General features: G+C 46.8%; 1 protein-coding gene across 2 annotated transcripts in view; it reads left to right on the top strand.

Moving 5' to 3' along the window:
• The first annotated feature begins 23,826 nt into the window (after nucleotides 1-23,826).
• LRIG1 (leucine rich repeats and immunoglobulin like domains 1) overlaps nucleotides 23,827-26,128 on the top strand; it is a 130,198-nt gene continuing 127,896 nt past the window's right edge. Inside the window, exon 1 of one of the 2 annotated variants that reach the window (XM_081286661.1) lies at nucleotides 23,827-24,821. In XM_081286661.1, the coding sequence (XP_081142787.1) occupies nucleotides 24,601-24,821 (221 nt within the window). In that variant the 5' untranslated portion in view covers nucleotides 23,827-24,600. The remainder of the gene's footprint in view (nucleotides 24,822-26,128) is intronic. The other variant, XM_081286660.1, reaches the window with a different exon arrangement.

The following is a 26,128-nucleotide window of genomic DNA, read 5'->3' as shown; positions in this document are numbered from 1 at the left end:
TTCTTTCTAGAGGTTCTTGGGGGAGGATTGTTACTTTACTCAAGTTCCTGTTGCCCGACTTTCGTTCTTCACAGCCATAGGACTGGGGTTCCAGTTTTCGTGGGCTGGCTATAAACTGAGGGCGTCTGCCGGTTTCTAAAGACTGGACCTGTAGTCTCCTTGTTCTACCAGGGTCCGTGGGGGCAGGTCAAGTCCTTACCGTACCACCTCTCCTGACCCTTCCTCTGCAGACACATCTTGCCCTGACCTCAGCTTGGAAAGTCTCGTTTGAAGGACAACCGTGATTAACGTGGCCTATCTGCATGGCTCGGGACAATCTCCCCGTTAGAAGACCCCTAATCGTGCCTGCAGAACCTTGGTGCTGTCACAGGCTCACCCTGCAAGGGTTAGGACATGGGTGTTTCTGTGGGCCATTATCCTGCCACCAGGTCCAGTCCTCCCGGGACCCCACCTCCACCCAAGACAGGCACCCGGATGAACCTCCCTCCCACCGTCCCCCCACCCCCAGTTGCTGGCCCTAACTGGTCTCCTTCCTTCTTTCACGTTCTCTCTTTGTCTCACTGGGTAGTAGATGGCTCCTCTGTGTCCTCTTAACTGACTCTCTCTCGTCACCCCTGCAAGGCCTTGGGAGATGACACTTGGTGCCACTTTTCTATCTGCACCCACCTGACTCTTTTATTTTTTTAATTTGCTCTTTTTAGAAACACATGACAGTAGAGTGTATTTGACATATTCTACATACATGGAGTATAGTGATTCTAATTAGGATCCCATTCTTGTGGTTGGACATGATGTGGGGTTTCCCTGGTCGTGGGTTCATATATGAACATAGGAAAGTTCTGTCCCATTCACTCCACTGTCTTTCCTGTTCCCCTCCCCTACCTTCCCTTCATTCCCCTTTGTCTCATCCAGTGAACTTCTGTTCTCTGTCCCTCCACACACACACACACACTTATTCTGTGTTAGCATCTGCATATCAGAGAGAACATTTGGCCTTCGGTTGGGGAATTAGTTTATTTCCCTTTGCATCTTAGTCTCCAGTTCCATCTATTTACCAGCAAATGCCATGATCTCATTCTTTGTTGAAGCTGAGCAATATTCCACTGTGTCTGTAGACCACATTTCCTTTATCCATTCATCTGTTGAAGGGCACCTACGTTGGTTCCATAGCTTAGCGGTTGTGAATTGAGCTGCTATAACCATGGATGTGACTGTGTCACTGTAGTGTGCTGATTTGAAGTCCTTTGGTTACAGACCGATGAGTGGGCTAACTGGGTCAAATGGTAGTTCCATTTCTAGTTTTCTGCCCCAATTTGCAGTCCCACCAGCAATGTGTGAGTGTACCTTGTCCCCCACATCCTCGCCAACATTTATTGTCACTTATATTCTTGATGATTGCTATTCTGACAGAAGTAAGATGAAATCTCAGTGTCGTTTTAATTTGCATTTCTCTGATACAAATGTGGAACATTTTTTCATGTATGTGTTGACCACTTGTGTTTCTCCTGTTAAGTCCTGTTCAGTTCCTTTGCCCATTTGTTGACGGGGTTATCTGGTGTTTTTCGGTGTTAAGTTTTTTGAGTTCTCTTTAGCTCCTGGAGATTAATGCTCTGGGCTGCGGGTGGCAAAGATTCTCTCCATTCTGTAGACCCTCTCTTCCCATTCTTGCTGATTCTTCTCTTGTAAGTCATTTCCTTTGGCCAAAGTGATCTGCTCATTCTTCACCACAGGCATCAGACCCATGGGTCACCCCTGGACCTTTGTCCCCATTGTTTTCTCTGCCTGGAATCTCCCCTCCCTTCCTGAAGTTTCCCAGACTCAGCGCCAATGTCACCTCTGCCTAGAAACCTACCCAGTTTCCTCTCCCCACGGGCAAGACTAGAAGCTGCTTCTCTTCTGGCTTCTCAGGCTCTCCTCTGTTCCTTTTCATTAAGTACATCCTGGTTTATCTGTCACGACCTAGCAAAGGACCCAGAGGCTTAAAACTATAATCAACCATCATCATATCTGGGCTGGGCATGTGGCTCAGTGGGTAAGCACCCCAGATTCAATTCCTAGTACCCCCTGCCCCCGAAAAAAAATTTTGGAGGGTTTAGAGCTTTTCTTTTGGCCACTGGAGGGATTTTGAACACATACATATGTAAAATAAAGGACCGTGTTCTTCAGAGGGCAGATTGCGAGCAGGACTCTATATTATTTATGACATGAATTATAGGTAATCAATTGGGAGTTGCACTGAACCAATCTTTCTAATTGGATTCCAATGAAGCACCTGCATTCTGTCAAACTCAGCGCGTGAGTGGTCACAGTGCCCAGCAAGGCCATTTCACATCGATTTGCCATGCTGTTTCTTCTGCTGAGTCAATCAACATTTAGATCTCTAATAACTGAATAAAGGGCTTGCCGCTGCATTGGTTTGAAACATCTCTCTGCTCGGAGGTTACAAACTATCAATTTTTAGAAATTAAAAACCCTCATGAAAATATACAGCTTAAAATACATCCTGTGCATTTAACCAGCATCCTCCCAACTTGAATGATGATTGTATCATAAAATAACAGTATCTTGCTTTTTTTGTAAGAAGAGCATTAAAAAGATTGTGCAGAATATGAAAAATACATTTAATGGTAGTCATAAGACAATCATATAATTAATGTAGTATGGTGATTATCTTATTTATTATTAGTTTTGTAAAGAGAGGGTTATTAGTAATGTGAAAACATTTTTAAAAGCATGGACTTGAAAAAGAGCACTCTGGGACTCCATCCTGGTTCTTCTACCTTCTAGTAAATTGATTAATTATCCTGAGCTTTTTGTCTTGTTGTCTGCAAACCAATAACTTTTTTTTTGTACTGGTTATTGAACCCAGGGGTGCTTAACCACTGAGCCACCTCCCCAGCCCTATTTTGTATTTTATTTAGAGACAGGGTCTCACTGATTTGCTTAGGGCCTCACTAAATTACTGAGGCTGGCTTTGAACTCACAATCCTCCTGCCTCAGCCTCCCAAGCCGCTGGGATGACAGGTGTGCACCAACACACTCAGAAGGACTTTTTTTTATAGACTCATTCCACTTCTCCTCCTAATTTACCAGCCTGAGTTCATGGAGAGGACCACTCCTGTCTACGGGAGGTACTATGGTTTGGATCTTGACTGTCCCCCAGAGGTCCGTGTATTCAAAGCCCCAGCCTGTAGGGGCATGTTTAAGATGCGGTACCTAGCGGGAAGTCTTCAGGCCATGGAGGAGCATACGTAGGAAAGGGAGAGTGGGACCTCAGCCTCCTCCTTACTTTCTTTTGCCCCCTGACTGATAAGTGTAGCCATTTCCCCCCTTCATACACACCTGCCGTGGTGCACTGCCTGGCCACAGGCCCCAAACGAGGGATCCAATCCATCATGGACTGGAACATCCAAATCTGTGAGCCAAGATGAATCTTTCAGCTTCATAATTATCTCAGGTGATTCACCACAGTGAGGGAAGACTGACGAACACAGGAGGCCGAGCTAGGAGCCTAAGAGGGCGAGAAAGCCTACACTGGATATAGCCTGAAGGTAAGTACGCAGCTGAGAAAAGCCCACCTTCTCTGTGCATGATCCCTTCTTCTCTAGTCTGATGTCCCAGGAACCCAAGGGACTCCTTTGTAGGCCACTTCCTAAATTGTGCCAATCTTCTAGACCCTTCTATTCTTGTTTCCTCTCAATATGACACTGAGAAGCTAATAAAGGCATACAGTGCTATTCATCTACGAGGACACTTAGAATCCACCAAGAGATCTATGTTGCCTCCAAAGAAGTGAATCCCTAATGGTAAATTCTTAGCTCTCACAAGCAAACAGTGAGGGGAAGGAACTTGAAGGGCCCCTTCTAACTGTAAGTTCAGACTTTGATCCAATTATCTGTGGGCTAGGGAACCCAGGAGGCACTGTTGGAAGAGGCTTAGTGGTAGGTGGTGAGGTGTATGGACATTAGACAGTCCCAAATTGATCCCAGCCTATCCACATACCGGCTGTGTAAACCAGCAGGTGTTTCTTTTACATCTTTGGCCCTTGGTGCCTCATCTGTTGAATGAGACAGCAACAGAACATGCTTTATTTGTTGCCTATAAGAATTAAAGGATGCAAGACACAGATTACACACTGTAAGCCTTTAGTAGCTGATGAGAATAATTCACTTGATGTTTTTTTCCAGTGGAAATGCACTTAAATTTTAAAATCTCCTGTTTTGATTTTTTTTTCCAGTACTGGGGATTAACCCCAGGGTCACTCTATCATTGAGCTATGTCCTGATCCCCTTTTAAAATTTTATTTTAAGACAAGGTCTGCTAAGTTGCTGAGGCTGGCCTCCAACTTGCCATCCTCCTGCCTCAGCCTCCCAAGTAGCTGGGATTACAGGTGTGTGTCAATGTGCAAAGCTTAAAAATCCTCAATTCAAAATATCTCCATGTGTAAATACATTGTTCAGTTCGCATTGTCCTCTTGATCAGTTGAGAGCTCCAACCTGGTGACACCTTCCCCATGGTCAACCTTATATTCCATTCCTCTCCCCCACCAGCCTGTCATTTTATATGTAGTGTCAACAAACGTGCAATGAAAGCTCCAGTCCTGGGGGACAAAATGATCCTTGAGTTGTTTCAATGATGTATACAGCTAGCCATTTAAAAATCCCCAGTTTAGCCCAGCATGGTGGTGCACAACTGTAATCCCAGGAGGCTGAGGCAAGAGGATCATGAGGTCACATCCAGCCTCAGCAATTTATCAAGCCCTAAGCAATTCAGTGACACCCTGCCTCTTAATAAAATATTAAAAAGGGCTGGGGACTGCGGCTCAGTGGCTAAGCAGCCCTGGGTTCAATGCCTGGTAGTAAAAAAAAAAAAAAAAAAAAAAAAAAATCCCCAGCTTTTTGTGAGTTCCATACTCGGACACCTACCAACTGTGGAACAATGACTCAATGGAAAATATTTGAAAAAAAATGGCATCTGTATTGAGTATGTACAAACTTTTTATCCACTTTTCATTATTCCCTCAACACAGTATAACAATTATTGACACTGCATGGACCTGTATTTGATATTATGAGTGATCTAGAGATGATTTAAAATTTAGGGGAGGATGTACATAGGTTCTGTGCCAAATACTACACCTTTTTATTTAAGAGACAGGAGCATCCACAGATGTTGTTATCCACTGGGGTCCTGGAAACCATCTCTGATAGCTCTGGAGGAACGACTATGATTAAGGTAATAAATGAAATGCTCTCAATGCTCTAACTATCCTATCAGAGAAACTCTCAGATCTTAATGTCGAAATCCTACATTTAGTTTTGCTACAGTCTCCACAGAATACTTTGGGACAGGGTGGTCTGAAAAGATTTGTTGATTGTTTGTTATGTTTTATTTTCAGTACTGGGGATTGAACCCAGGGGCATTATACCACTGAGCCACATCCCCGGCTCTTTCTTATTTTTTTTATTTTGAGACAGGCTCTCACTATGTTGCCCAGTCTGACCTCCATCTTGGTAATCCTCCAGTCTCAGCCTCCCAAGTTTCTGAGATTCCAGGCAAGCAACAACACCCAGCCTGAAATAGTTTTGTAGAGAATTTAGCATCCAACCTCCTACCTCAGCCACAGGCCTCTCAGGCAGCCCGGTGCACAACGGCTTGAGAGGCTGAGGCAGGAGGATTACGAGTTCAAAGCCAGCCTCAGCAATGGTGAGGCCCTAAGCAACTCAGGGAGACCCTGTCTCTAAATAAAATACAAAATAGGGCTGGGGATGGGGCCCAGTGGTTAAGCGCCCCTGGGTTTAATCCCTGGTACCAAAAAAAAAAAACAACTCTCATCAACCTGAGTGTGGTGAGCTCCATCGGGACAACACCACCTGGGACCTGGTGAGCCTTCAGGGATGCTGTCCTGTGATGGGACCACGCACCCTGAAAGGCTGAGATGCCCGTCCATCCCGTGCACAGTCTCACCTGGGACAGAACCCCTCCGGTCGGTCTTCGGTGGGGACGAGCACACAGCTGCTACCTTCAAGGCAGCTTGTGGACAACCTGCATCAGGAAGGGCAGGGAGCGCCCCAGGCGATGTGCGACTGATGTGTGACTGAGCTGCAGGATTCCAACTCGCTTCTCCTGTGATCGGGACCCCTGGCCTTTGCTCACAGGTGCTGTTAACAGCCTGGGCTGGTTCCCCGGATCTGCGCCACACGAGTCAGTTCTTCTCACACCCTGATTATGCACAGTTTAAGAGCTGTTTCCACATTAGTTATGTAAGGAGCCTGATGGTTTAATTTATTTCTATTTTTATTTTTTGGTACCAGGATTGAACCCGGGGCCACTCAACCACTGAGCCCCATCCTCAGCCCTTTTCATATTTTATTTAGAGACAGGAGTCTCATTAAGTTGCTCAGGGCCTCGCTAAATTGCTGAGGCTGGATTTGAACTTGAGATCCTCCTCCCTCAACCTCCTGAGCTGCTGGGATTAAAGGCATGCACCACCACACTTGGCTGGTTTATATATTTTTATGAGGACATATAGAAAATTTTAATTTCACCAATGATCAGATTTTCATGAAAATAACAGGCATATCTACTATTTAGTGAAAATCAAACCTAACTCCTACAGTTATGTGCATTATTAAAGCATAGCCATCCTAATTTACACCTTATGCATGTCCTTTGTATTTGGGATACTACTTAAATCTAGAAAGGAGAAATCAGGTTGGGTTTTTTTCTAGAACTCTAGACTCCTGCAAGCAGCAGGAGTTCTAGATTGGGGGCAGTGATGCACAATCCCAGCAGCTCAGGAGGCTGAGGCAGGAGGATCGCAGGTTCAAAGCCAGCCTCAGCAACTTACCGAGGCCCTAAGCAACTCAGTGAGACTCTGACTCTAAATAAAATACAAAATAGGGCTGGGGATGGGGCTCAGAGGTTAAGCGCCCCTGGGTTCAATCCCTAATACCTACCCAGCCACCCACCCCCAAAAACAAACTACTGGGGGCGACATAACCAGGGGCAGCAAAGGAGCAGCTTTAGCCAAATGAGTCACAAAAAAAGCCTCCAGGAGAAGCTGAGGAGACCCAAGGTAGAGCAGCCCACGAGAAGGTCCCAGGCAGAGGCTGGCGCATGATGGCCCATTGCCACGTCCCTCTGCCGAATCGTGCTGCCCCCAGTTTTTGTGCAGTTGGATAGGTAAGAAATCTGTTTCCCATTTTTTCATGGTTGAAAAAAAAAATCCAAAGTAGGAAACATTTTGTGACATACAAGAATGACATGAAGTTCACATTGCAGTGTCTATACTTTTTATTTTCTTTCCTTTTTTTTTTTTTTTTTTTTTTTTTGGTGTGGTACTGGGGATTGACTTGGGACCATTGCCTGCTCTGCTGGCTCTCTACCACCAAGCCACATCACCAGCCTGTCCACACAATTTTACTGGAACACAGCCAGGTCCATTCGCTTACCTATCATCTGTGACTGCTTTTGTGCTAAAATGACAAGTTTGAGTAGTTTGTAACAAAGAGCTTGTAGTATCCGGAGGCTAAAATATGCACTGTCTAACCAGTTAAGGGAAAGAGTGCTGACCTCTAGCCTCAGGGAAGAGCACTGAGACAGAGGGAACAGCATGTGCTAAATCTCAGGTCAAGGACCAGCAAGGCAGCAGAAAGACTGGAGTAAGGTAGTGTGTGAGAGACAGATCCCACAGGACACAGGACAATTTTTTTGTTTGTTTGTTTTGGTACCAGGGATTGAACTCAGGGGCACTTAACCACTGAGCCACGTCCCCACCCATTTTTATATTGTATATAGAGACAGGGTCTTACTGAGTTGCTTAGGGCCTCGCTAAGTTGCTGAGGCTGGTTTTTGAACTCATGATCCTCCTGCCTCAGCCTCCCAAGCCACTGAGATTACAGGTGTGCACCCCTGTGCCTGGCTACAGGACAGCTTTTGTCATCTGATCGTACAGAGATCCTTTTGTATACTCCCCCCCCCCCAAAAAAAAATCCAAATCACAAACTGCAAGGTCTCTGCTTTATCAACACCATTGACAACATTCTACTCCATTCTCCTTGAACCATTCCACCTGGGAAATCATGAATCTGCCTCTGGCCTCTCATTGAAAGCTGTGGTTTCCAACTAGAGCAGCTGATGAGAATCTCCGCTCTCCTCCTGACTCTGTGACCTCAGGCAAGTTGCTCAACTTCCCTGAGCCGCAGTTTCCTCATTTGTGAAAAGGGCCTGCTCCTCCTCATCTCAGTCATTTCTGTGAAGATTCCACCAGATAATACATGCAAAGAGCGGCGCAGAGCTGTTGCTCTTGGGAACCCCCCAGCAAAACAGAAATAACTCACCCGGGCCTGCAGATATGGAGGCCTGGCCCTGCCCCGAGAGAGAGAGAGAGAGAGAGAGAGAGAGAGAGAGAGAGAGAGAGAGAGAGAGAGAGAGATCTGGGTAGAGCACAGGAATCTGCCAGGAGGTGTGTGAGCCACACGTTGAGAAATACTGCCCCAGGAAGACAGGTGTGGGGCCATCTGGCCTGGCAGCCCAAGGCATTGATAAACAGTAACTGTGCATATCCCTGCCTGCGTGGGTAGGTAGTCTAAGTAAAGGTTGAGCAAGGCCATGGAGATGCAGGTAAGACAGAGACAGGATGAGCCTTGAATCCTTCCCACTCTGCCATCAGTGTATCCAGTTCTCTCCTGCAGTAGGCAGGAGGGAGTGTGTGCAGATGAAGTCCCATGTTGAAACATAGTTCTCTTCCTGAATTCTCTATGAATCCACGAATCTCTTTGTGTGGGTATTTCCACACTTACCGGGTGAAGCCAGGGAAGGGGGTTTTTGTATTGTAGTTCCTGGGAGAGTTATAAATTAGGGCTACAGGGCCCAGGAAGGTGAATGAGTAAGGCAGGTCCAGAGCAAGACAATAGGGAGTGGTGAGGAGTACGGCGAGCCAGAGAACACTGCTGTACCTCCGGGGCTAGCGGCTCCTCTTCTGTGGCCCATTATTGTTTATAGGAATGCAGACTGAGAATGGCTAGATATCGCTATTTTCCAAAAGAGGCCAGATATCCAGATTTTTGTACAATATATTCCCCTTAATGAATGTTGGCAAAGTAATTTGATTTTTTTTTTAAACCCCACACAGGCCAAACAAAACACATCTGCTGGCCGGATCCAAGCCCGTGGGTGGGCCTCCAATCTGAAACTCTGGTCTAGACTGAATGATTCCAGCTTTGGGATCTGAACTGACATCCCCCACCCCAACAGCCCCACCGGTTGGTGGAGGGACAGGGTTTAATGTAGAGCAGTGGTTTTCAATCCTAGCTGCACATTTAAATCATTTAGGGAAAGAAAATATACATACGGATGCCCAGGCCCCATATCTAAGGATTCCAGTTGGTCCAGGTAGAGGTCTGCAGGTTCCTATACAATCAGAACTCAGCTCCAGTAATTCAGAGAAAAAGTTGGAAAGAGGACCCCAGATCAGAGAAACAGTGCCAGGCTGCCCGGTGCAGTGGCACAGGCCTGTCATCCCAGCAGCTTGGGAGGCTGAGGCAGGAGGATCCCAAGTTCAAAGCCAACCTCAGCAACTTAGTGAGGCCCTAAGCAACCCAGCAAGACCCTGTCTCTAAATAAAATATAAAAAGGGCTGGGGGGGCTGGGGAGGTGGCTCAAGCAGTAGCGCGCTCACCTGGCATGCGTGCGGCCCGGGTTCGATCCTCAGCACCACATACCAACAAAGATGTTGTGTCTGCCGAGAACTAAAAAAATAAATAAATATTAAAATTCCCTCTCTCTCTCTTTAAAAAAAAAAAAAAAAAAAGGGCTGGGGATGGGGCTCAGTGGTTAAGCGCCCATGGGTTCAATACCCAGCAACAAAAACAAACAAAAAACATTGCCAGGCTCGAACCTCTGTCAATGTATTAGCCTTTTTCTGATTTCTCCTTTAGGAAACAGTGGTATAAACAGTTATGAAGAATTTGACATGATTAACAGTTTGGGCTTCCCCCCCACACACAATGACTTCCTGAGGATCATCCGCCATCCTGAAGGACACAGTCACCCTGTGAACCAGGTAGTTCATGACCCACTTCAGAGGAAACCAATGGTCATTGATATCCTTTACCCTGGGAAAACAACAGCACCTAAGACAGAATTTGGGGGGAAATTAGCCAAATTGTACAAGACCACACCTGATGTCATCTTTGTGTTTCTATGCAGAACCTATTTTGGAGGTGAAAAGACCACAACTTTAGCACAATTTACGGATTGATGATTCCTTAGATGATGCGAGGAAAAATGAACCCAAACACAGAGTGCCAAGACAGGGCCTGTATGGGAAGAAAAAGATCTCCAGTGAAAGGAACCCGAGGACAGGATGAACAAAGTCAAGGAACTGCAAAGGCAGACGCTGGAGACTGTGCGAATTTTTCACAAGGATTAATAGACTGTAAAATCTTCCAAAAAAAAAAAAGTTTTGTCTTCCAATGTCTATCAGCAACTTTCAAGTTGCCACTTAAATTCTATTTTTTTTAAAGATTTTAAAAACTTGTTCTCTGTTTTAGTCAGTTTTTTCGCTGCTGTGACTAAAAGACCTGACCAGAATAACTGTAGAGGAAAAATAATTTATCTGGGGGCTCACAGTTTCCGAGGTCTCCATCCACAGACAGCAGGCTCCATTCCTCGGGGCTCCAGGGGAGGCAGGACATCATGGAGGAAGAGTGTGGTGGAGGGAAGCAGCTCACATGGTGATCAGGAAGCAGAGAGAGACTCCACTCTCCAGAGACAAATAGAGACCCCAAAGCCACGCCCCCAATGCCCCCTCCTCCAGCCACACCCACCTGCCTCCAGCCACCACCCAGTTAATCCCATCAGGGGTCCATTCACTGGTTGGGTTAAGGCTCTCACCACCCAGTCATGTCTCCTCTGGACCTTCCTGCACCGTCTCACACGTGAGTCTTTGGGGGACATCTCACATCTAAACCATAACATTCTTTTTGGATATTGCCACATAAATTCTCATTGCCTGACACGGCTTTGTAATGGAGAGGCCATGGTCATGGCGTTGGTGAGGGAAATAAGAGAAATGGAAAGGCCCTTTGTCCTTCCGGCTCTTTCCGAATGTTCCCATGGAGAGCTGCATTTGGTAGCAGGACTAGCCCCCAGGTGACAGATGACAGGCAGAAGCCTTCAGGGAAGGTTTTGCAATACAGCCCCCATCTCCGCTGCAGGTTGAGACACACCACCTCACTCCTAAACACACCAGAGGAACTTGACCCTTAAAGCTGCAACGTGGGGTCGATGCACCGGGGATGGGTTGTTTTTTAATCTTTGATACTTGGCCCTCAATGGGCTATAAATGTGTGTCAAAGGGAAGGGGATCGAGGACAGGGAAGGGGGCGGTCAAAGGCAGTCTTTATTGATTTATTTTATTTTCTTCTTCTTCTGCCTCCCTCCCCATGAGCAGATGGGGGGGGGTGTCTACATGGGAACAGGGTCCACTGAACCTTGGTCCAAGTTAGCTACTGTGCTTTCCAGCAAGTTCCCAGGTTGCCAGGGGGGTTTCACACAAAGACTTCCCTCACCCACATTAATTGGCCCTTAACACACAGGAAGACACCAGCAAGGTTTTATAGCATGTGGAGGGGTTTTTTGAACCAGGAACCAGATTCCTGTTTTTTTTTTCCCCCCTCTGCATCCACTGTTTTCCTTTTGAAGTCAACAGGAGCCCTGTTCAGGGCATCTAAAGGAAAAAAATAAAACAACCTGGTCTCAGTGAATCGTTAGGAAAATGTATTAAAGTGCTGAAGTGAGATTCAGTTACCCTGAGAAAAACATACTTTGGCCAGAAGGAGCCGCAGTCAGAACCATCTGAGGGGGATTCTGGGGTCAGAGAAGAAAAAGAAAATGTCTTTAAAAAAATTCAATTCGTGCCTTGGGCTGCCTCCGAGGAAATAAGGATCCATTGTCCTTTGCATGTTTAAAATATGAATTGCCAATTAAACGATACCATTGGCAAATTGCTCTACAATTAAAAACATAGAAATGTTGTTAGAGGCAATTAGAATAATTGTCACGTGTTAATTACGGCTTGATGGATTTTTCGTGCTGCCAGCAATTACCTTTGGAGCCTGAGCTTTTCTGAACAGGATCCAAATCCATAAAGACATTGATATAATAATAAGAACTGTCTTCTTTGCTGGCATGGCTGCTGTATGTTTAATGCCTTTTAAGGTAGGTAATTATTTTTAATTAGATTTCCAGAAGAAATCGTCTTAATTCATGTTTTACTGGGTCATCCTCAGAGGAATCTTGTAACCTCTCTGAAAGGAGAAGGGAATAGAAGGAATCCAGGCTCCGGAGACAGGGAATCTTGTCTAGATATTCCCTACTTGGGAACCTTTAGGCAAAAGGCTAGCCTTTTTTGAATCTCAAAGTAAAACAAGGGAGAATATAGGGTCATTAGCAGGATTATTTCAGATAATGTTTATGTTTCCTCAAACATTGTGTGTGGTGCCCAGCAGGTGCTCCATAAAAGCAGTTATTGGATTTTTTTGGAAAAAGCACTTATTGTTTCCACAAGATCCCCTCAGCCTGGGATCTCAACTATTTCATTATAGTAAAACCCTTGTAGTTATCATTCTTCCCGTTAAGATTGTCTTATGTGGCTATGCAAATGCCCTGAACAGCTCCTAAGGTAGTCACTGACATTGGAATCTATGTGGATAGTGTCCTGTAGGGTTGTGTAGTCAACAGACTTCACAATCGTACATGGCTGTTCTACTTACAGCTACAGTTCTAATTGAAAAAAAAAATTCTTTTTGTACTGGGGATTGAACTCAGGGGACTCGACCCCTGAGCCACATCCCTAGCCCAATTTTATAGATTTATTTAGAGACAGGGTCTCACTGAGTTGCTTAGGGCCTCAATAGATTGCTGAGGCTGGCTTTGAACTCATGATCCTCCTGCCTCAGCCTCCCAAGCTGCTGGGATGACAGGCGTGTGCCACCACATCCGTCCTGACTGAGCTTTTGATGATAGGGGTTAGCAGATTTTCCACCTGCAAGCCTAATATGGCCTGCAGCTTCTTTTTTATAAATGGAGTTTTATTGGAATGCAGTTACAATCAGTCATTTTTATAGTCATATGGCTGCTTCTGAGTTACAAAGGCAGAGTGGAGTGGTTGCAACACAGACCTACGGCCCACAAAGCTGAGAGCGTTTACTATCTGCCCCTGGTTTGATGACTATCTAGGCAAGTAACTACTTATCTTAATTTCAGGAAAGCTAGTGGCTAATGGCTCTTCTTTTCTCTCGCACCTCTTATATTACTGAGCCAGGAGGTGGGGTAGATCTTTTCTTGATCTTCATTGCCACTTCTAGATTATTCTCCTTCCTCCTTGCCACAAACCCCTTCCGATCTGAATCCCATGATTTCAGGATTCTCCCACTCATACTCCCCACCACTCCCCAGCACCACCACCACACACCACCTCATCACACCTCACCACAGCTTTGTGGCAGTCATTTACTGATCCCTGAAGATTTTTTTTTTTTGAGGGGGGATTAATAGGGATTGAACCCAGGGGTGCTTAACCACTGAGCCCCATCCCCAGCCCTATTTTGTATTTTATTTAGAGACAGGGTCTCACTGAGTTGCTTAGGGCCTTGCTAAGCTGCTGAGGCTGGCTTTGAACTCGTGATCCTTCGGCCTCAGCCACCCAAGCCACTGAGATGACAGGCATATGCCACTGTGCCCAGCTGATCCCTGAAGATTTTAACTCCACTGTTGTTCTTTCCATCATCTTCCCATTGTTAATTCCTGATAATTTGCATAACCGTCCAAAGGATCTTCTCACTGACCTGACCCCTAAGATCTGGAAGCTGATCATCTACAGTGATTTCACCTCCACCCAGGGTTAATAAATATTTCTGAGTGCCAGATCTCCCTCCTCTCTCAGCCTCTCCCTCCTTCCCTCCCTCGTCTTTGCAGATAAGAGCACCCCCTCAGTAACCAAGCTTCCCTCTCTCCAAACCCGTCTTCTCTTTTCCTTCCCAGGTCTCCTGAAACCTTCATCACCTCCACCCTTTCTCCTTGTCATTTCAGCTGATGGTATTGCCTTCGACTTAACCAAGACTAGAATTAATCAGAAGAGAACAGGTGTAAACTCCATGGGAGCATCGTGAAACCTGCCTTCCAGCGTGTTGAAGGCTCAGCGGTTCTGAGGAAGCCCACCCTCTCCACTTGTCCTCCCTGCCTGTTCAACAATACCGTTCTTAGCTGGGTGTGGTGGCCTACACCTCTAATCCCAGCAGCTCAGGAGGCTGAGGCAGGAGGATTGAGAGTTCAAAGCCAGCCTCAGCAATTTATCCAGGTCCTAAGCAACTTAGCAAGACCCTGTCTCAAAATAAAACATTTAAAAAAGGGCAGGGGACGTGGCTCAGTGATTAAGCACCCCTTAGTTCAATCCCCAGTACTAAAAAAAAAAAAACAAACCAGAAAGTCACCACACCAGATGATCATGGAGGTCCTTTTGTCTTCTAATAATCTGTGATTCTGTGACTTGCTTCCTGTGACCTGCTTGTGTTCTTGTTGGGAAAATGAAATTCCCATGCAGGCAACCGTCCATTCATTCATTTGACAATATTTATGGAACACCTGCCATTTTGTCAGGCCTTGTTCTAGATGCTGGGGATATAGCAGTCAGCTGCACCAAAAACTCCTGATGACAAGGACTCCGTGAACTTGGTCTTGCACTCTGCAGGACTCTGGCCCTCCCACTTGTCAGGCACAGAGAGGGCTTTGAACAAGAAAGAGGGAGATCAGAAAACATGTAAGGAAGAAGGACCTTATATACTGTAGACCTTGAAGGCAAGCACCCATCTGCCTGGTAGCTGAACTCATCCGTGTTCAAGAGACATTCTCACTCCCGACCAAAGCTCACACCGTCAAACTCCATATCTTAACGTCAGGTTTAAGACTAGCATTCCATTAAAAAAAAAAAAAAGTCCCCCAAACAGGGCACAGTGGCACACGGCTATAATCCCAGCAGCTGGGGAGGCTGAGGCAGGAGGATCTCAAGTTCAAAGCCAGCCTCAGCAACTTAGCAAGGCCCTAAGCAACTCAGTGAGACCCTGTCTCTAAATAAATTATAAAATAGGGCTGGGGATGGGGCTCAGTGGTTAAGTGCCCCTGAGTTCAATTCCCCGTACCTAAAAATACAAAATAAGCAGATGCTCTGCATTTCTCTCATACCTATTTCCAAAGGAGGGGGAAGAAATCCAGTTTTGCGGTCTGCTAAAGAACCCAAATGTTTATTACTCAAGAAGGTTTATTCAGCAGTATCAAGTACTTGGCATTTTGCGTTCAATCAAGGGCCCTGACAAATATGTCAAGAAGGTCAGCTGATAACACTGATCTTGTTGATATTACTGGTGAGAGTTTCATTTGATTCGACTTTATTCCTCTTTTAAAAATCCACTCATGTTCCATTGCAGGTCCTCTTGGGTACACTTGTCTCTGTTATCACCCCCAAATTTAGTGACTTTGATACAGGTCTGTTTTTATTGGTCAGGAATTTGGGCAAGGTCAGGGAGACCTTGACCAAAAGCAGAGAGCTTTTGAGCAATTGCATTGAGCTGGTGGCTGGACTGGGTTAAAAGATCCATAATGGTTCCAGTTTTATATCTGGGGTTATGGTGTTGGCTGGGCCATTAAATGTTCTTTTTTTTTTTTTCTACCAGGGATTGAACCCAGGGGCATTTAACCACTGAGCCCCATTCCCAGCCCCCCCTTTTTTTTAGAGAGAGAGAATTTTTAATATTTATTGTTTAGTTCTCGGCGGACACAACATCTTTGTTGGTATGTGGTGCTGAGGATCGAACCCGGGCCGCACACACGCCAGGCGAGCGTGCTACTGCTTGAGCCACATCCCCAGCCCCATTCCCAGCCCTTTTTATATTTTATTTAGAGGCAGGGTCTTGCTGAGTTGCTCAGGGCCTTGCTAAGTGGCTGAGGCTGGCTTTGAACTCTCTATCCTCCTGCCTCAGCCTCCAAAGCCCCTGGGATTACAGATGTATGCCACCGTACCCAGATCACTCAAGAGTTCTTGCAAGTGGCCTCTCTTTCCCCCTTGGTCTCTACTCCTTCAGGCCTCTATTTCTAGGAGGACGGCTGCACTTCTTGATACGGCAACTCAGGGTAGGAAGTGGGCCTTCCTCCCAAGGCTGCCAAGCTCAGAACCGGCACAGTGTCACCTCTACCAGTTTCTGTAGATCACAGCAAGTCACAAGGCCATTTGGATTCCAGGAGGGAAGAAAAATAGACTCCATCTCTTGATGGGAGAAATGGCTGGTGGCCATCTTTGAAGACTATTGATTTACTCACTGAGTTCTCTGAATCTTATACCCAGTCAATGTACTTCAAATAAGAAAGATTAGTGGGGCAAGGTGGCACACACCTGTAATCCCAACAGCTCAGGAGGCTGAGGCAGGAGGATCGAAAATTCAAAGCCAGCCTCAACAAATTAGCAAGGCTTTAACAATGTAGTGAGATCCTGTTTCAAAATAAAATACAAAATAAGGCTGGGAATGTGGCTCAATGGTTAAGCGCCCCTGGGTTCAGTCTCTGCTACCCAAAAAAATAAAGTGAGTTGTGATTTTTTTGATGGGATCAGAGTGGGAGGGATCTGGTGACAAGATGAACACTCTTCTTTGATTAATAGCATCTAAATCCAAGAAAAGTGTCAGAACTCCCCCCCTAGGGAAATAAGGCTATTTAAACGATTATCTGAAGAACGTAATTCATGGCTAAGAACAACAGTGAGACACCTAATACGTGCCTGTCTGTATGTTTATGATAATTTTGAAATGTGTCATAAGCCCGACTGTCCTTTTGGAAACAAAAATAACAGGCCATAAAATTCACAAATGCTTCTTATTAGTCTGAATGCATCCCCTAGTAAAAGCGTTGAACGGCATGAGAGGAGTTTTGCCCAAATCTCCTGGGCAGCAGATGTTTTGAATGCTTTTCAGTTTAGGGGCAATAATGCCAAACACATGTTTGCTTTTATTTTTGAAATTATTTTATTAATGGCTTAGAGAAATATGGAAAACACGAATAAATACACCCAAGCGCATAAAAATACGTAACATGCAAAGAGAGGGTCTATTATACGTTGGGGAGACAGTTACGTGAGGTGTGTGTATGGTGTTAGTGTGGTGATCTGATACTTCTCCACCTTTAAATATGCAAACAAATCATCTGGGGATCTCTCTGAAAGGCAGGTTCTGATTCAGTGGTGCGGTGGAGTCCAGTTGCTCAGAGGTTTCTGGGGATGCTGATGCAGCAGGTTCGTGGATTTGAACAGTTAGCTGGAGTAAACACAGGAGCAAGGATGTGTGTAGGTCCCCCTCCTCCAGGAGCTGACTGGCTCATTCAGCAAAATCGTTTCTATCATTTGCCTGAAACGGTGCTAGACAACGGGAATACCAGGATCAGATTAAAACTCAGCCTCTGAACAAAATGAGCTGCATAGTCCTGAAAGAGAGATAAAACCAGGAAAGGGAATTGAAATCGAGAATGATAAGAGAAGGTGTAGGATTGCAGCAGGTTAGCAATGAGCAGCGGCTTTGGATTCCCACTCAACATCTAACTAAGGATGTGATATGGGTGAGTCAATGGACCTTCATCTAAAAACTGACAAACTCAGAAGGGCGCAGGGGCACACACCTATGATCTCAGCCACTTGGGAGTCTGAGGCAGGAGGATTGCAAGTTAGAGGCCAGCCTCAACTTAATGATATCCTGCCTCAAAATAAATAAATTAATAATAATGTTGATGATGATGATGGGCTGTGAATAGAGCTCATGTACAAAAAGTACATAAAGCACTCAGCAAAGTGACAGACACATGCACCTTGCCTCGCATGCACAAGGCCCTGGGTTCAATCCCCAGCACCATGATAAATAAATAAATAAATACACAGGGCTGGAATGTAGATCAGTGAGTGGTAGATAGTCCTTGGTTTCAATCCTTAATACAAAAAAAAAAAAAAAGAAAGAAGATATTCTCTTCCATACCAATTTCATAGGAATCATTCTTTTTGTAATGTTGGGGATTGAACCCATGACTTTGCACACATAAATCAATGTAGACAAGTGTTCTATCAAGAAGCTATACTCCCCACATTACCTCAGATTCTTTCAGTGAAATTAGCCTAGTGCATAGTAAGTGCTCAATAATTACTAACCCTGATTAATATACATGTGCTGCTTTTTATGGTAGGGCTAATATGTTTAATTTTTTAGCTTTAAATCTTCATTTTTTTCTCTATAATTAATATCATAGAGGAAATTTTGGAAATCTATTAATAGGTATAGAAAAGGAGATAATTATGTCCACTCTCATGATACCTCTGAGAGAGTCATCCTAGGACATCTCCTAAGACATATGTTGGGTATAAGGCATGGGTGCTTGTGATTTCACAAGGAACATTGATTTAAGACTATTTATTCCTAAGCCTGTGTGACCTTGAGATAATCAAAAACTCTCTTCTCTAACGTGGGAATAGAGCAACTATCATATTCAACATTTATAAGGCTAACCAAGCATGGTGGTGAGTGCCTATCATTCTAGTACTGAGGAGGGTGAAGCAGGAGGATCAGTTGAGGTCAGGAATTAGAGACCAGTCTGGACAACATAATGAGCCCTATCAAAACAAACAAACAATCAACCCTCCCCCTCCCCCAAAAAACCCAACCAAATAACAACAACAACAAACCCCAAAACCAAAGTGCCTGTGTTTCAAATGTCAAAATGACAAAATGACATTCAGTGTGTACAGACCTATCTTAGAATCTTGGCCCCGTCACTTCTTAGCTTGTGTGGCCTTGACTTCTACCTCCATAAAAACAAAAAGTACATAAAGTACTCAGAGAAGTGACAGACACACAATAAATTCTCAGTCAATGATAGCTATTGCTGTGATGTGACATTTCTTTGAAAAATATAAAAAAAAATTTACCAAGATTATTATTCTAAGTTATGTCTTGTGCTGTTCTTAGCGTACATCGAAGTGTTACTTCTGAGTTGCTGGCAGTGTGGCATAAACTCCAGCTCTTTCATGTGCTTTTCCAAGTGACATTTGAAAAGGCAGCAGATTGGGGGTGCTAGGAGAGGTCTCCAAGGATGACATCATTAGCCCATCCCTTTGTCATTTTGGGGGTGGCGGCCGGCTGGCTCTTAGACTTAGTGTCTTTCCAGAATCTCAGAATTTTTGAAATGCTTATAGCTTTGGTAACTTTTAATCCTTCCGCAAACCAGTTCAAATTGCAAAATCACATCAAGGAGGGTGGACATGACGGGTTTCTGGCTGATGCTGTTCTGAGAAGAGAGCGGGGGCCTGTGAAGTCCCCAGCTGAGCTGCCAGTCTTGCTGGGGAACCATAGCAGCTGCCGTTTGGCACTGCATGGGCAGAAACCAATATTCCAACAACCAGGATTGCACAAGAAGACACCTCTCTCTTCTCCTCCCCCAAAGAGGAGAAGCCCTCAAAATTCTTTTTTTTTTTCCTTAATTCCTTCTCCGGGACTCATTAGCTTCTTCTCCGCCCTTTTCCCCCAATCCATCTCCTTGACACGATTATAGTGAGGAAGGAGTTAATGAGTACACAGTTTTATTTTCCTTGGAAGAGAGATACAAAAGACTGGCTCAAAGCAGGGCTGTCATCATCCAGTGAGAGTCTTCAGGGATTTTACAGGTAATTATTAACCCTTTGTGACCTTCCCAGAAAAGAAACCTCTGTGATGAAAGAAACTTCTAAGATTTTTCCACCTCTACTAGATAGATGGACTCATTTTTTTTCCAGAGTTAAAATACAGTAACACCTCAAAAATAAACCTCAGATGGGCGTGGCCCTAAACTATAACGCCTCTTGTGTCCTTTATAGAAATGGGTCCTTTCTTTTTTTATTTCTTTGTTGTAGATGGACACAATATCCTTACTTATTTATTTCGTGTGGTGCTGAGGATCAAACCCAGTGCCTCACATGTATGAGGCAGGTGCTCCACCACTGAGCTACAGTGCCAGCCCCCAAAATGGACTGTTTCTTAACTGTCTTAGGGACCAGGTCAGAAGGCACCATCATCCTTGTTTTCTACAGGAGAATACAGAGGCTTACAGAAAGGAAATGACTGGACAAAGGTATCATGGTAATATGGCCAGACTGGAACCCAAGTCCTCTGAGTGGTGTCCTGGTGCGTGTGCGTGTGCGTGTGCGTGTGTGTGTGTGTGTGTGTGTGTGTGTTTGGTGGGGTGAGGGGTGCAAAGCCAGAGCCTGGAACTTGCAGGCTAGTGCACTGAACTATACTCCCAGCCTCCCAAACACCTCTCTCTCTCTCTCTCTCTCTCTCTCTCTCTCTCTCTCTATGGGGGTGGCACTGGAGACTTAATCCAGGAGTGCTTTACCACTGAGCTACATCCCCAATCCTTCTTTAAATTTTTATTTTGCAACAGGGTCTCACAAAGTTGCTTAGGGCCTTGCTAAACTGCCCAGGCTAGTCTTGAACTTGCGATCCTCCTGCCTCAGCCTCCCACTATTAGGACTATAGGCAGGCACTATTGTGCCCGGCCCCTAGTTCTCTTTTAATGTACTGAGCAAGACGTAAAACCCCTACTAGCACTATAAAGCAGCGCTGAATCTCAGCATTGTTTGAAACCATCTGGAACTCTAGCTAACTGCCTCAATCCAGTCCTCCAGAAGCTGTGCTTTAAACGAAATCCCTGTGGTCAGCCTGCTTTCTCATTATTTGGCCACTTGTTCCTCTCTCCAGTTCCTGGTGGTTTGGGGGTTCCTCTCTAGCCGTGGGTTAGGATGATGAACTGCTGGGGCATCTATATTCAAGAGAGACCTGCAGGGATTCTCAGTGGGGATTTGATTCCATGCTGGCTCTGAGGTTTGGTCTCTGGTAGATTAAAACCCAGTGGAAGCTGGTACGGTGGCACATGCCTATAATCCCAGAGGCTCGGGAGGCTGAGGCAGGAGGATCACGAGTTCAAAGCCAGCCTCAGCAATTTAGAGAGGCTCTAAGTAATTCAGTGAGACCTTGTCTCTAAATAAAATATAAGAAGGGCTGGGGATGGGGCTCAGTGGTAGAGTGCCCCCCAATAAAAAAAGAACCCACTGGAAAATGTAAACTGCCTGAATGACCCACTCAAGGAATAAGTAACAAAAAACAGGAGTTGACAGGAGAGGAAAATGAGGATCCAGAGCATGCAAAGCAACTGTTGCTCTGGGCTGAAAGGACCATGCCTTGCTCTTTGTGGATTCCCATAGCAACTTGTCTGCCTGGTCGCCAGCTCCCTGACTTGGGGTTGTGGCCACAGATTACTCTCCCCGAGCTGGATATCACTGCTCTCCAAGCCCACATTCTCTTTGCAATCACAGGTTGCTAGTATGTGGGCAAGCTTCCATCCATGGTATGAGGAGCAGACATGACTTCATGCTTTGCTGTAGACAGAGAGGAACTGCCAAGGCTTAGGCGCCCTGTGCCCCCAAGTGGAATCCATTTCTCTGCATGGTAACCAGACCACAGGGGATGCTTTAGATCTGTGGGCAAATACCTTGCAGATTCTCAAATCCTATCCTCCACAACTCTGGGATCCTCAAACATCTTGCAGGTACGCTCATAAGCACGGGGAAAAAAAACTTTTATACTATTCATAATGGGACCAACCTGAAAGATCATTTTAGGTCAGGACCTCAAAGAGTTTTGTCACAGATCACTTTATCTGTGTTGCATGTTTCAGTGGGTGGGTGGGGTTAAGGGAAATAGTCATGAGTAGTATTCTGCATTAAGTTAATCTTTTGTATTCTTTGATATTGAGAAATTTAAACATTGATCTAGAGAATTTCACCCAATTTGGACCTTTTCCCACTGCTTATTACTTTTTTTTTTTTTTTTTTTGGTACTGGGGATTGAATTCAGGGGCACACGACCACTGAGCCACATCCCCACTCCACTTTTGTATTTTATTTAGAGAAAGGGTCTCACTGAATTGCTTAGTGCCTCACTTTTGCTGAGGCTGGCTTTGAACTCGTAATCCTCCTGCTTCAGCCTCCTGAGCCACTGGGATTATAGGTGTGCAATACTGTGCCTGGTTATCATGGTCATTTTTACCAAAAGGTATGAAAGCAGAGACATCTTTCTTGTCCAGATGGAGGGTACATGTTTACATAGAATACAAATGAAATTTAAAACATGGTTCAAGCACTCTGCAGAATGGGTCAGGTGCAGCATTTTTCTGAAACTCTTGAGAATCACATTTGGATTCATTTACACACATATTTGAACACAGCTTCAGGCATCACTGCTGAGATCGTGCAAAAACAAAAATCAGAAAGAAATACACCATTATCTGACAGCATAATAAGCCAGAAGAAAGAAACATAGGCAAAGGAGAAGAGAAAAAAAAATATATATATGCAATCAACAATTACCTAGTCTCCAAGTCCAGGCCCAATTTTTCTTAAAAACAAGAAGTGCTCAGATGGCTGAGGAAACGTAGAACCCATTTAATTCATCTTAAACCCCTTAAATTGTGCTGAATATGGAAAAATCCCATCTCCCCCCCTTTTTTTTTTTTTGCTTTTTCTTCCTGAAGAATCTCTCTTCCAGCATGTTTCCATAAAACACAAACCATAATGTCTGAAGCAAATGTTTTTCAACAGACATCAACCTGCTTAATTTTCCTGACAATGTGTGCAGTTATGTTAAAAACTTGCATACTCTTGGGAAAAGACAGAAAGACACTTGCAAGCCAAAAACGCCCAGAGGGGCAGCTGTATATTACAGTGCTAATCTTTCCTTTTTCCACAAAGTTTCTTTATTTCCACGCACTGTTATTGCACACGGCTACTATGTTCTCTGTACGAGCCAAGGTTAGAATTTTTGTTACTGTTATTGATCCATGTATTTTGTTCCTTTGGAGTATGTGATAGATGCCTTTTTGAAATTTGTCTTTTAAAAGATCTGATTTAAAAAATTAAATAAATAAATAAACTCAGCAACGACAAGAAGACAGCAACCCCTTTATCGGAGTCTGGAGGATTTCCACAAGTATTCTTCAACTAACTAGGGGCGAGGCAGTGGGTGTACCTCTGAGATTTGGTTTCTGCAGCGCATATTCATTTTGGTAATCAAGGACATATTGAGGGATTTAAGATGTCAAGAACAAGTCAGGAGCAGAAACGAACTCCAGACTGTGCGAGGAGGAAGGAGCCACCCCCTAAGGAAATAACTAAGAAGGAAATATGTCTTAAATCTGTCTTTGCTGCTGGAAGCGACCTGTAAAATGGGTATGAGTTTGATTTCAATCCATAGTCCTGTCTGCAAGCTGGAGAGCGCCAAAGTGGCAGCCGGACATTCCTAACTGAACTTCTCTTGTCCCCAAGGCCTGGAGCGCCTATTTTTAGGACTTCACTCTACACCAACACCCTGTAGGTCTCCTTTAAGAGGCGGGGAAGGTGCTAGGCGTGCGAGCCTGGTAGTTCAGCTTCTCTGGAGGCTGAGGCCGGAGGATCACCGGAGCCCAGGAGTGTGCGGCCACTCAGGGCAATCCCATCGCCTCTTTGAAAAAAAAGGGGGGGGGGGAGCAGAGGCGAGGGACGTCCCTCCCTTTCTCCTCCCACTCTCCCGCCCTTCACACCTAGGGTGGGAAAAGGGGGTGGGGGCGGGGCGCCCGGGCAGGACGCGGGGCGGGATCCCTGCCAGCGCTCCAATGGCCCTCCAGGCTGACCGCCGTGGACTCCGGCAGCCAATGAGCAGAGGCGGGGGCGTGGAGCAGCGCTGTTGCAAAGCATCCAACGTGGGCCGGCGCGCGGTCGCGGGCGCCCGGCCGAGGGGGTGTGTGCGGGCGGGAGGCCGGGGGCGGGGTCTAGGGGACCAGCCCGGGCTGGACCGCCCGGACGCTTGCGGCGAGCGGCTGATTGTTCGTCCGCGAGGGCAGCGGGGCTTTCGCGGGGCCGAGGAGCCGGGCGAGTTCCACCCTGCCAGCGCGCGCCCTGCCCGTGGCGCTGGCGCAGTGAGGCGCGCGGGGCCCTGCGAGCCCCGAGTAGCCGTCCCGCCCCGGGTCTACAACTTTTGCGTCCCATCCCAGAGGAAGATGCCCGCCGGCGCCTCGCTGGGGCTGCGGGGCTGAGCGCCTTCCTCGTAGCAGCGGCGGCTGCACCACCGGAGGCCGGCGGCGGCGGCAGCAGCAGCTGCACTTGGCGTGCACCGGGGCTCGGAGCCGAACCGGGGAGCCCAGCGGGAGAACGAGAGGCGCTGACCCCGCAGCCCTTGCCTAGATCCGTGGGGTTCGCGGCGAGCGCGGGCCGGTCGGCCCGGATGAGCGCTGGGTTCGCGGCCCCCGCCGGGCGCTGTGGAGCGGCCCGGGCACCGGGGGCCCGCTGAAGGCCGGAGCTGCGACCTGCGGAGAGAACTTGTGCTGGCGGCCATGCCCCGGCTCTGAACCGAGTGCGGAGCGGAGCCCCCACCGGCCGCCGGCGCCTGTGGCCGCCCGGGACCTCGCGGTACCGGTGCCCGGAGTTCGCGGCGCGCTCCAGACAAGATGGCGCGGCCGGTCCGGGGAGCGCTCGGGGCCCCGCGCCTCTCGCCTTGCCTGCTCCTCCTGTGGCTGCTCCTCCTGCTTCAGCTGAAGCCGGCGTCGGCCGAAGCCGGCCCGCGGGCGCCCTGCGCGGCCGCCTGCACTTGCGTTGGGGACTCGCTGGACTGCAGCGGGCGCGGACTGGCGACGCCGCCCGGGGACCTACCCGCCTGGACACGGAGCCTGTGAGTGCCGCCCTGCGTCCCATGGCGCTGTCACTAGGGCACGGGGCCACCGGGGTTCTTACCCGGGAAGGGGTGCGGATTGGTTGTGTTTGGAGTTGTGTGGGCTGCAGGACTTTGCTTTGGGTGGCAGAGACGAGGTCGTGCGTGGGGGTCAGTGAGAGAGAGCGCGTGTTAGGGTCTGGAGGTGAGCGAGCGTGCATCGCGAAGGTTTGGACTTCAGCAAGTGTGGGTCGTGGGGATCTGGAGGTGAGTGGGCCTGCCGTGGGGTTTGGAGGAGGGCGATCATGGATCGTGAAGTTCTGAAGGGGAGTGTGTTATCTCTTGAGAGTCTGGAAGTGAGTGAGCGGCCCTGGTGGGGTTTGCAGGGGGGGAAAGATCGTGAAGGTCTGAAGGTGAGCATGTACCTCTTGGGGGTTTGGAGGCGAGCCAGCGTGGGTCGTGGAGGTTTGGAGGTGAGCCAGTGGGACTGGTGGGGTTTGGTGGAAAGCAGTCTTAGACAGTGAAGTTTTGGAGGTGAGAAAGCATGGGTCTTGGAGGTCTGAAAGTGAGCAATAGGTGGTGTGAGTCTCCTAGGGTTGTGAAGGTGGAGCAAGTGCGCCTCATGGGCCTATGGACATGAGCAGATTGTGGATCCTGAGGGTGAGCATGTGTACCTCACGGGGTCTGCAGGCCCATGGATGTGGGTCCTGCGGTGTGTGGAGGTGAGAAGTTGTTAGGGGGCTTGGAGGTGAGCCAGTTGTGGGGTTAGTGAGTGAGTGAAAAGTGGAGGTGAGCATATTTGTGTTATGGCTGAGGATGGAGGGTGGGAGAAGTCTGGAGCAGAGTGCAGAATTCTGTGGGGAGGTCTGTGGATATGTTTTTTCCTCTCCCACCTCTTTGATGTTGGTGCTCCTTAGTATTGTAGTGGTGATGAATGAAGGGGACTCCAGTGTTCCATGTGCATTATTTATTAATGAGTGTATGTGTGTAGTGTAGCTGCCTCCTGATCCAAAGGACCATGGTGACTTTGAGATGGCTCAGGGGGAGAATGGAGGCATCCTTTCCAGAAGGTACTCAGGGGAAGGGAGCTTTTTAAGAGTTCTTAGAGATCTGGGAGTACCCAGAGTTTGTCCTTTTCCGCTCCATTGGCATGTTAGGGAACTGTGTTTCAGATCCTTCCTGTGCTCCTTGGGGCCCACCCTCCAGTTTCTCCTCCATAAATGGTGCAAATTAGTTTTGGAGTCATGCTGCATCAGGAGAATGTGCCAGGGGCTTGACTGATCTTAGCAGTTTGTTTCTCCCGAAAGAGCACATTTCTGTGCTGTCAG

The sequence above is a fragment of the Spermophilus citellus genome (genome assembly GCF_964194105.1).
Source record: "Spermophilus citellus genome assembly, chromosome: 3".
In the NCBI taxonomy this organism is placed as follows: Eukaryota; Metazoa; Chordata; class Mammalia; order Rodentia; family Sciuridae; genus Spermophilus; species Spermophilus citellus.
The sequence above is the reverse complement of the archived record's forward strand: the minus strand, read 5'-3'. Positions and strand labels throughout refer to the sequence as shown.